This window comes from Elephantulus edwardii, unplaced genomic scaffold (assembly GCF_000299155.1).
Source record: "Elephantulus edwardii isolate Elephantulus edwardi_28Jun2011 unplaced genomic scaffold, EleEdw1.0 scaffold00045, whole genome shotgun sequence".
Lineage (NCBI taxonomy): Eukaryota > Metazoa > Chordata > Mammalia > Macroscelidea > Macroscelididae > Elephantulus > Elephantulus edwardii.
The window spans coordinates 4,881,429-4,893,349 of NW_006399795.1; the positions used below are offsets into that span (position 1 = coordinate 4,881,429).

General features: G+C 45.8%; 1 protein-coding gene across 1 annotated transcript in view; it reads left to right on the top strand.

Moving 5' to 3' along the window:
• The window catches only part of GPR157 (G protein-coupled receptor 157), a 42,242-nt gene extending 38,974 nt beyond the window's left edge, over positions 1-3,268 (top strand). Inside the window, exons 3-4 of the mRNA XM_006885778.1 lie at positions 2,386-2,580; positions 3,056-3,268. Of these exons, the coding sequence (XP_006885840.1) occupies positions 2,386-2,580; positions 3,056-3,268 (408 nt within the window). The remainder of the gene's footprint in view (positions 1-2,385; positions 2,581-3,055) is intronic.
• Positions 3,269-11,921: the final 8,653 nt, after the last annotated feature.

Consider the following 11,921-nt stretch of genomic DNA (forward strand, 5'->3'; position numbering starts at 1 on the left):
TTCTCCACCAGGCCTGTTGCCCTCTCCTAGCTGGGTGGAGGTGGGCCTATAGTATCCAGCATGACTTTAAGTTGATTTGGAATCATTCTTGTCTTCTGGCAAGTTTTTCCTAATGCCCTGAGTTAGAGTGCCTTCCCCTCACCCTCTTGCAGTACCCTCCCACCACTCCCCCAAATTTCCACTGCCCAGGAAAGGAAGATTCCGGGATCCCAGAAGCGTTGTCCCGCTATGGCCAGGACTGCTCTTTGCAAGTACCCTTTTGTGTGTCTTTCTTCTTCACTCCAGCCCCTCAGGGCAGGAAGCTGAGGGGCCGTGCCTGTGAGGCTGACCCCTGTATATGAGAAAGGAGCCCCTGTTACAGTTCGGAAAGAAGAGAGTGGTGGCAACAATGGGCTTACACATAGCAATGATTTCGAGCATGGTGCACACCCAGGCTTGTGCTGCATGTGTTTCTTTCTGTTCTACAAGAGGTCGCTGTGAGTCAGAATGAACTTGATGGCACCAGTTAACAGTGTGCACGGGAGGAGCCCTGATGGTTAAGCTCTTGGCTGCTAACTGGAAAGTTGGTGATTCAAACTTACCAGGCTCTCTGTGGGAGAAAGCGGTGGCAGTCGGCTTCCATTAGGAGGGCAGCCTTGGACACCCTGGGGAGTTAGTGTAAGTCAAAAGCGACAGGACAGTACCTAACAACAGTTTGTCTCACATACTTTGGGCATGTTGCCAGGAGGGACTCGTCCTTGGAGAAGAACATCATGCTTTGAAGGGTGGAGGATCATTAGAAAAGGAGAGAAAGACCCTGGATGAGATGGATTGACACAGTGACTGTGGCAATGGGGCAGGTGTGTCAGAGATTGGCTCAGATTAGGATGGTGTTCAGGGCTATGTGTCGTAGTGGACTTGACACACAACAACAGTGAGCTGAGAAGCAAGAAGGTACACTCTGTTTCCATCCCTGCATTAGGAAAGAACATTAAAACTAAGTAAGGATTGCTTTGAAGAGTGACCTGGTTAGTGCCAGGCCCTGGAGTGAGTTGTGGGGTGGGGATCAGCTCTCTGGGCTGCTGAGAAAGGCCCTGAGAAATGGAGGAGCAGGTGTTCCGAGCAGGTGTGTCACAGAAACACTGGTGCTTAGGGATACCCAGGTGTCTGGTTCATTAGGACAAGTGTCAGAGGAAAAGCCTGAGGTCTTCCTTACGTGGACATCAGTGCTCAACACCTAGACTAGATTCCAAAGTATGTCTCCGTTATGAGTTATTTCAGCCAACTGTAAAAATCCAGGTGTGCCGTCCTGCCTCTCCCTGGAGGACTTGCCCAGGAGCAGAGGAAGGGCAAGGCTGATGGTGCACAGTTTTCAGACCAGGGTTCTCTTCACAGTCCCATGAAACCAGCTGCTCTGGGGCTTGGAGCCCTTTGCCCTGGTGAGTTTGCATTCTGGAGGAATGGGATGGCTATCGTAGTAAACATGATAAACAGGCATGGAAGACATAGCATGGCCAAGGATAGTCAGGACTTTGACAGACACAGATACAAACTGGGTAAAGGAATGCGACTGTCTGCAGTTTAAATAGGCCTGTCAGAGCAGCCCTCATCTCACAGGTGACACTGGAGCAAAGGCATGGGGATGAGGCAGTGAGCTGGATAGGTGAGTGTGGGAGAGTAGTGCAGTAGAGGGAACAGCAAGTGCAAAGGCCTTGAGGTGGGCCTGGCCTGTCTGAGACCTTACAAGGAGGCTAGAGTAAAGACAAGGAGAGCAGCTTGAATGAGGTCAGAGCTGGAATGAGGTTGGCCTTTCTTGGCTATTACAAGGAGCGTGGAAAGGGAAAACCTTCCAAGAGTCCTTGACAGAAGACTGACTTGGCGTGACTTAGTTTGTAAAGGAACCATGCTGCTTCTAGGTTGAGAATAGATTAGTGAGGAGAAGGGTCGAGGTGGTAAGGGTGAAGCAGGGGGACACGTTAAGGAGCACTTGGGGTGATGATGGACCCAAGTGGTGAACAAGGTCAGGAGTATCCAGACTTTAGGTCTATTTTGAAGATAGCACCAACAGACTTGCAGGGGGTGGGGAGGGTGTCAGGTATGGGCCTGGGTGGCTGGAAGGGTGGGGGTCCCACTCTGAAACCAGGAAGGGCACCTTCACCTTGAGGTCAAGGTCAGACACTTGATTTTGGACATGGGAAGTGGGGGACATCCTTGCAGCACCCATATGAAGATGTGGGTGGGATTGGAACTCACCAGTGTGCAATTGGGAAAGGCCTAGGAATGTCCCCCAAATTAGATGGCTTCTTCTCGAATTGCATCAAGGGCCAGAGAAGAGCTGGGAGCCTGGGTCCAGGTGGCCGGGGCCAGTGTCCATCCGCTCAGGACTGCCTTGTGTCCCCTGCACAGCACGAGGCGCTGTCAGAGTACCGGCCCATCCTCTCTGATGCGCACCAGCGGCAGCACCTCACCTCGGTGGCTGATAAGAAACTGATCCTCATCCCGCTCATCTTCATCTGCCTGCGCATCTGGAGCACCGTGCGGTTCGCCCTGACGCTCTGTGGCTCCCCGGCTGTGCACACCCCAGTGCTGGTGGTTCTGCATGTAGGTCCCTCCTTCTCCATGGTGTCGGTGCACTGGGGCCAGGCCTCTCCCCACCCCCACCCCGGCAGAGTGACGGGCCCCAGTAAGCCAGCTTGTGCAGGGCTGACCAGTTGCTCAGCTCTGATGCACGTTCCTCCCATGTACTGAGGGTATCTCTGGAGAGGGGTCCTTGGAGAGACAGTGAGGAGATGCCTGTGTTTCTAGCACATCCCTTAGCAGGGAGTGATGTAGAATCAGCCTCAGGAGAGTTGACTGTTCCTGGGTTCCTCCCAGCTGGAAAGCCCAGAGATTATCTGTGCCAGGCCTGCAAGCCCAGGCTTGCCTGGAGTTCTGGCCAAGGCCCAGGTGGCTTTGGTTATGTGAGGTGAGCCTCGAGAGTGGAGGAAAGTCCTGGGTGAGCAATGATCCTGGGCCCCTGTGTTCGTGTTGTCCCACCAGCCCCAGGCCTTGATGTCTCCCACTTCCTTCCTGACAGGGCATCGGGAACACGTTCCAGGGAGGAGCCAACTGCATCATGTTCGTCCTCTGCACCCGTTCCGTCCGGACGCGGCTCTTCTCTCTGTGCCGGTGCTGCTCCTCCCAGCCTCCCACCGAGAGCCCAGTTCGCCCTTCCAAGGCGTCAGCGCCCTCCAAGACTGGAGACTCTCAGGAATCCAAACGCGCTCCAGTGGAACTCCCAAGCACCTGAACTTCTGTCCTTCTTCCAGGCGGTGCTGCTTCCCTGGGGACTGGTAGCCTGTGGGTCCTGTTCCAGGGAGTGGGTGTGGGCGTGGTGTCTGCTCTGTTAGCTCCCAACCCCAGTGTCAGGGGGAGCAGCTGCAAACTCAGCTTCTTCTACCTCCTAGACCCCAGGCAGCCCCAGCCCCTGACAGCGTGGCCTGGCACTTGTCTGGGTCGGCCTGCCTTGTGGGTCAATGATGAGAATCAGGGAAACCGGCGGTCCAGTGGCCGTCAGCCTCTTGCTGGCCACCAGCACTGTTTACAATGTGAGGGACCGACACTGTGCCCCACCCTGCGTGTGACTGAATAAAGTGCCAGGGTACAGAGGTGTGTTCCAGCATCATGGAGTAGATTTCTGGCTTGTCGGGGGGGGGGGGGCGAATGTCCCTGCAGTCCTGGCTTTTCTTGGCTAATTGGTGAGGAGCTGGTCACTTGTAACCATACTGAAGGGTCGTTTGAGGTTATTGGTGACCATGTAGCACATTCCATCACTACTACTGAGGGTCAGCAGGCCTCGGTGCTCCTGCCTCCCTCTCTCCAAGCAGCCAGGCCTGGATGCAGATTATGCTTAAGTTTCAAGAACTGGCCAGAATCCAAACTCCTGCCTCCACCAGTCACTTACTTCAAAGACTTCTAGCACATTCCATACAGGTCAGGGGCAGGGGAAGGCCCCCAAACATGCCTCCTACACTGATGCCAGCTCTTTTTGGCAATATTTATGCTTTTTGGAAGGCTTAGAGGGGGTGGGTTGAGATCTCATCTAGACTTACTAATTTGCTATTATTTAGTTTTTGTAGGAAAGGCAACTAAACAGTGAATTACTCAAATATGGATTCCTTCCTGAAGAGGATGATTTAAGACTCAGCTGTTTTGAGGGCTGGGGAAAAAAATTTCAGACCTGAGTCTCAAGAGTGAGTATTTACAAAGAAAAGGAAAAAATATTTAAAAGAAGATTATTATGTATTATATAACTCTTCCTTCAATATGATCCTCTTATTTTAGAAATCGTGTTTGCCAACTGACCCCAAGGATTGAAAAACAGAAGTCATTGGCTAAGAATGGGATTGCCGACCCCCAATCATCCACCGTGCAGGGCTGTCAAAGGAGGGCTGGGTGCAGCTTCATCTAGTTAGTAGGTGTCCTTTTCTCACTTCTGGAGAACAAAGAGTCAAAGAAGAAACATGATTTTGTACACTACAGTAAACCTGGAGCAGAAGGCAACATTTCAGCCCATTTAAACGTAAAGGCCAACACTTCAAAGATAGTCCCACTTGAGGAGGGGTAGGATAGTGTGTGGGGAAAAGCTTGAGAATCCTTGCAGAGGCCCTGGGGTGTCATTACCAGATTTTTAACAGGGATGGGAGCCCCATCAGCCTTAGGAAGGGCGTGGAGCAAACTACCAAAGCACTTGTCACTGGAGTCATCCACTCATTCATTTGTATCTTCATTCATTCGCGTGTTTACGGATTGATTCATATATTCATTCATCCATCCAGCAAGTAACCGCTGAGTGCGAGGCACCACGGAGGTGCAGACACAGCCGTGAGCAAGAACAAGAGTGGACCCGAGTAGTGCTACTCTCCTTCCTGGCCTGTAACTTGTCTAGTCTGGCTCTTCCAAACTACGCAGGCAAAAGCCAACTTGTCATCTTTACGATCTCACTGCCTGGTACACAGTCGGTGCTCTGTAAGTGCTTGGAAGGTTTCACATCGGAAGAGAGGCTCTGCGGGCCCACGTGTGCCATGTGGCCTTGGGAGCTTCCTTCCATGTGTTTTTGATCAGCCGCAGAGGCAGCCGTGGTCCTCGCGCCCAGCGTCTGGCTGGCTCCGCAGGCTCTCTGCTCTGTGCTAGGCCCACACACCCCAGCTCCGACTCTCAGGGGCCCCTGCCAGAAAGGCTTCCTTTTAGATCTCTTGTTGTTATGTGCCGTCAAGTAGATCATGACTCATAATGACCCTATGCACAATAGCTCTGAAACCTACATCTATCCTTAGCCAATCTCATTGTCTCTGACACACTTACCCCCAGTACCCCGGTTGCTATGTCAATCCCTCTCCTCCAGGGTCTTCCTTTCTTGTTCTGTCCTTCCACCCTTCCAAGCATGATGTCCTCCAAGGACTGGTCCCTCTGGCCATGAAATTCTGAACCTAGCACTCATTAAAAAAACTTCTGTCATGCCAGAACCAAATCATAGTCAGCTCACACAGAAAACTTTCCTTGGGTTATCAAGACTGTGAGGCTGTAAATCAGATATGTAGAGATTGCCTATTTCTCCCACAGAGCCACTGGTGGATTTGAACCACCAGAGGGGCTTGGCCTTTGGGCTAACAGCAAAGCTTACTCGGGACTACGTCATCAGAGCTCCCAGAACCTTGCACAGTGGTTCAGAATTAACCCACAGCCACGTTGTAGTATCAATTCCCATTTTATTCTCAGAAGTAACATCTCTTTTCAGGAAGAGAATCTGAAAGCAATAGACACCTTAAGAAACAAATCCAAAATTTCTCACTTGGGTTTTTGGTGAAAATGGGTTTTTAAAATGAAAATCAGCAAGCGTGAACCAAAAGGGGGAGGGGAAACCCCACTGCCAGTTCTAACTAGTGGTAGCCCCAAGTGTTACAGAGGACTGCGTCACGGTATGTTCTTGGTTGTGATATGAATGGAATCAGCTCACCAGACCACTTTTGTTTAGGTCCACTAGATGGATCTGAACCGCCAACTTTTAGGTTAGCAGCCAATGGCAAACTGCTTACACCACACATTCCCTTGTAATTCAAGGAGAGATTGGTCCTGCTGTGGGGGAAACTCCACAGCTCAGGACTCTGGAAGGTAGAGGGTGTCCTGGGTCCCTCTGAAGATTTCTGATGCTTTTATAGGAAACTTTTGAGCCCATGCCTGCTAAGGACCCTCACCTTGGTTTCTGGAGTGGAGTAGAATTTAAAATGAAGTTACAAGAACTACCTCAGAATTAAACTCAGAATGGCTCTGTGATTCTTGATTCTGGGGCTGTTCTGTGTTTGGGTCCTGGGTGCTGAGAAGATATGCTAGTAGAGAACACATCTGCACGTGCCTTTGGGTGCACTTTTCTCATCCCACATGTTTGACGTTGCTGACTATGCCCTCAGCTTTTGGAAAGACCTCCAGAAAGTTCCACCACCACTGGCTGGCATTGTGTCAACCACTGATACCTGACACATGTCAGAGTGGACTGTGCATGGTTCATTGGGTTATCTTGATTTCCTCTTGCAAGTTCTTGTTGTGTATGAAAAGGAATCCAGCTGATTTTTGTGTGTTGATCTTGGATAAACCCATAACTTCACTGAATTCTGTTAGTTGAAGTAACTTTCTTGAGGTTTCTCTGGAATTTTATGTTTGTAGGATCATATTTCTTGTGGAGAGGAATGATTTTATTTCTTCTTTTGCCATTTTAGATGACCTAATGCTTACCTTTCTTGCCTTAATGTTAGACCAAAGAATTCTAATACAATGTTGAGAGTGGCAATAATGGGCATACCTCTCTCATCCCTGTTCTCAAGGAGAATACTTCCAATTTCTTTCCTTGGAGTATGATGTTGGCTGATATATGCCTATAATTATGTTGTCCAGTTTCATTTCTATTCCTATTTTGCTGAGAGTTTTATCAGGAAAGGGTTGGACCTTGTCAGAAGCCTTTTCCACATCAATTGAGATAGTTTTGTTTATTTTCCTTTTATTTATTTAGCAAGTTATGCGGATTGATTTTCTAAAGTTCAACCACCCTTGCATCTCTGGTATAACATCTGATCGTGATGGTATTTATTTGATAGGCTGATTTATTCTGTTGGTTAGAATTTTATTGAGAATCTTTGCATCTGTGTTCATTGAGGAACATTAGTCTGTACTTTCTTTTTTCCTGACTTTAGTTTCAGGGTTATGCTAGCTTTATAGAATGAATAATATTAATTCATTTTCTATAGTCTGGAATAATTTGAGTAAAATTGGTATTAACTGTTCTCTGAATGTTTGGTAGAACTTTCCTGGGACTTTTTGTTGTTATTGGGAGGTGTTGTGTTTGGGGTTTTTTTTTTCTAAATATCTCTCTAGTTTCTTCTTTTATTATGAGTCTATTTAAGCTTTTCTAACTCTGTGTTAGTTTACAGTACATAATATGTTTATTAAAAAAATCTGTCCATTTCTTCTAGGATTTCAAATTGTTCATTATATAACACTCTATTATGATCTCCTTTATCTTGGTTTGTTGTACCATTGCCTGTTTAATTTCTTATTTTGGTTACATGCATCTTCTCATAATTTTGTAGATTTGACCAATGGTTTATCAGCTTTCTTCCCCTTTAACAAACCGATTTATTCCCTCACCATTTAGGAGACTGTAAATCCAAATTCAAGATGCTGGTCCTGGGGAAGACTTTCACTACCTCTTGGTTCTAGAAGTTTCTCAGCAGAGGAACCTGGGTCCACAGGATGCACTCACTCCTGGCTCTTCCTTCCTCCCTCTCTCCCTTCCTTCTCCCTCCTCCCTCCTTCCCTTCCTTCTGTCTTTTTTTCTACAATGTTCCTAATTATCCTTTCTAAAAATAACCTTTTTTAAATTATTTTTTTCATTCTTGCACACTTTCCTCCTCCCTTCAGTTCCTTTTGTAGGATTATCATGTATGGTTTCTCTTAATCCATTCTTTCAGAATGCCTTTCTTTTACTCATTCTAATGAAGTAGTCATTATCTATTATTTTCCTTCTCTTTCCCCCTCCCCCATCTTGATCCTATTATTACAATAATGGGCTCAGGCAGTACTTGTCCCTTTGTGACTGAGACATTTTACTCAGCATAATGTCTTCCAGATACTTCCTCAGAAACTTGGAAATATAAATACTATATTGACACAGTAACTGCAGCAATGGGCTTGAGGGTGTCGGAGATTGTGAGGATAGCTCAGGACAGGACAGGATTCAGATCTATTGCTCACCAAGTCACTATGAATTGTACTCCACTCGATGGCACTTAACAACAACAACAATAAATCCCACTACTGAGAAAATTGCCCAGAGAAATCAGAACTGCAACACAGATATAGGTACAGCCATGTTTATCACAATATTATTCACAATAGCAAAGAGATGGAAACAGCCCAGATGCCCATCAACAACTGAATGGATAAAGAAAAACTGTTGTACGTTCACACAGTGGTATGCTACCCGGCATTAAAAAATCATGAACTCGTAAAACACTACACAACATGGATGAATCTGGAAGACATCATGCTGGCTTCTCTTTCTCGATGGTATGGAAAGTCCCTCTTTTTCTCTCTCTTTTTACCTCTTGTAAGACAAAAGGTAATGTAGCCACACCCCAAGAGAACTCTCCCTACATCAGATAAGGGCTGAGACCTTATTAAAAGGATTGGACCCCACCCTGGTCCCTGTACATCTGATCGGCTGATCACAGATCACACCATGGGGTATGATTATTTCATTACATAACTGCCTCCAGTTCTGCAGTTAGGATATTTTTATTTGAGTAAGTTTACAAATCATACTGGTTTTACATTCCTTCATTCATACATATTAATTATTACTAATAGTTTTATAACATTAATGATAATTTATTTGTGTGATTAATTACAATGTCTGATCAACCCCATATTGTGTATTTTTTCTCTTATTTTTAGTTGTAATTTGTATTTAATTTTACAAAGAAATTTGGTTATCTATCCACATTTTTCAAAAAACTCCCCCTCCTAGTAATGTTACCCCCATATTCCTCCTCTTTCCCTCTTTGGACATTTATACACATCCTAACTAGTTATCCTTCTATTTTTATAATAATAGACATTTGCAGTATTTATCTTTGTGAGACTGAGTTCACTCAGCATAATGCCCTCTAGACTCTCCCGTGTTATATTCTATTTTTCTAAATTGTTGCTCCCGAGTGCTTCATAGTATTTCATCGTGTGGGTATATCACAATTTCTCAATCCAGTCATTTGTTGATGGACATTTGGGTTTCCATGTTCTTGACATTACGAATAATACGGCTATGGACATCAGTGTACAAATCTTCATTTCTGTCTTAATGCTAATTTCCTTGAGGTATATTCCTAGCAGAGGAATAGCTGACTAGTATGGAATTTCTATATTCAGCTTGTTGAGGAAATACCAAACTGCCTTCTAGAGAGGTTGTACCATTATAGTGTATTGACAGAGAACTACCAGATATACAAGCTGGGTTTAGAAGAAGTTGTGGCAGTAAAGACATTATCACCAATGTCAGATGGATCTTAGCAGAAAGCAAAGAGTACCAGAGGGATAACTATCTGTGCTTCATTTCCTAGCAAAGGCATTTGATTGTGTGGATCACAACAAATTGTGGTTAACCTTGAGGAGAATGGGAATCCCAGAACACTTGATTGTGCTTATGTGAAGCTTACACTTGGACCAGGAAGCAGTCCTCAGAACAGAGCAGGGAAACACTACATGGTTCAAAACTAGGAGGGGTGTGTGTCAGGGATGTGCCCTGTCTCCATACCTTTTCAATCTATATGCAGAACAGATTGTTTGGGAGGCTGGGCTTTATGAGGACGAATGTGGCAACAGGATTGGGGAAGGACTCTTCAGCAATGTACCTTATGCAGATGACACAACCTTGCTTACTGAAAATGAGGAAGGACTGAAGTTCTTGCTGCAGAAAGTCAAGGACTGTAGTCATCAGTATGGATTGCAGATCAACATCAAGAAGACAAAGATTCTCACCACTGAGCCAACTGGAAGCACCATGATGGATGGAGAAGAGATTGAGGTTGTTAACAATTACAGCTTGCTCAGCTCCACAATCAACACTCTTGGCATCAGCAGTCAGGAAATCAAAAGACGAATTACATTGGGAAAATCTGCTATCAGGGATCTTTCCAGAGTACTGAAACCAACAATGTCAATCTAGAGACTAAGGTGTGCCTGATCCAGGCCATGGTTTTTGCAGTTACTTGCTATGCATCAGAGAGTTGGACAATGACTAAGGAAGACAGAAGAAGAATATAAACCTTTGAGTTGTTGTGCTTGAGAAGAGTCTTGAATACACCATGGACTGCCAAGAAAACAAATCGGTCTATCTTGGAGAGGGTGAAACCAAATCTCTCCTTGGAGGCTAGGATATTGAAACTCCATTTCACATACTTTGGCTGTGGCCAGGAGCGACTGGTCCTTGAAGAAGGACATCATGCTCAGAATGGTGGAAGACGACACATGAGAAAAAGACCCTGGATGTATTTGTTGGCCATGTGACTGTCTTCCTCTCTGAAAAATCTTTTCATGTCTTTTGCTCATTTTGTCAATTGGGTTATCAGTCTTTTTCTTGTGGCAGACTGTAGGATTCTGTAAACTTTTGTTATGAGACTAGTTTGAGATGTCATTGCCAAATAATTTTTCCCAGTCAGCATGTTTTGTTTTCACTCCACTGGGAAAAATTTTTGATGCGTACAAGGACTTAATCTTTAGAAAGTCCCATTCATCGATGCTGTTTCCTGGCTGTGGATTTCTGACTGTATTTGCCAGCCTCTTTATACCATGTTGTTGTTTGTCATGTACCACTGAGTGGGAATCAAACCCATAGCTGACCCTCAGTGGGTTTTCAGAGACAGTTAATTGCACTGGAGGAGATTGCCCATCCTTCTCCCATGGAACAGCAGAACCACGTGCCCTTGGAATTGCAGCACAGCATTTTGTCACTGTTGTGTTATTGTTGTGTACCATTGAGTCAGAATGGACCCATAGCTGACCCTCCAATGGGTTGTCAGAAGAAGTTAATTGCATGAGAAGAGATTACCCAGCCTTCTCCCATAGAGCAGCGGGTGCATTCGAACCACATGCCCTCTGGATTACAGTTCAACTTTTTGCCACTAGGCCACCAGTCTTTCATACTAATAAGGCTACCCTTATTGTACATTGCCTTTTTTTACACCCAGTTTATATTTACTAATTTATCTGTTTACCAATTTTTACTCCTATCTCCTATAATTCTATGCACAAACCTTTCCTTGTTGTTGTTATGTGCCGTTGAGTCGCTTGCGACTCATAGTGACCCTCTATACAACAGCCCTAAACTCTGCTCTGTCCTGTGCCAATTGCACTGTCTCTGACACTCCCATCCCTATTACCCCAGTTACTGAATCAATCCACCTCATAGAGGGCCTTCACCTCTTGTGCTTTCCCTCCACCCTCCCAAGCATGATGTCCCTCCCTGTCCAAGGACCAGTCTTTCCTTACAACATGTCCAAAGTATGTTAGATGGAGCCTCCGAATCCTTGCCTCCAAGGAGCCACCCGGTTTAACCCTCTCCAGGATGAATCTGCTTGTTCTCTTAGCAGTCCATGGTACTCTCAATACTCTTCTCCAGCACCACAGCTCAAAGGCATCAATTCTCCTTCTATCCTCCTTGGTCACTGTCCAACTCTCTGATGCATAGAAAGTGATTGCAAAGACCATGGCCTGTATCAGACCTTTTCTTAGCTTTTTATATTATGGTATCAAACCACTATTACAAAAAGCCTGTATCTAACCTTTCCTTAGCTTTTTATAATTATGGTCTCAAACCTCTATTACAAAAAGCTGAGGATAAGTTAGCAAGTGCTGGT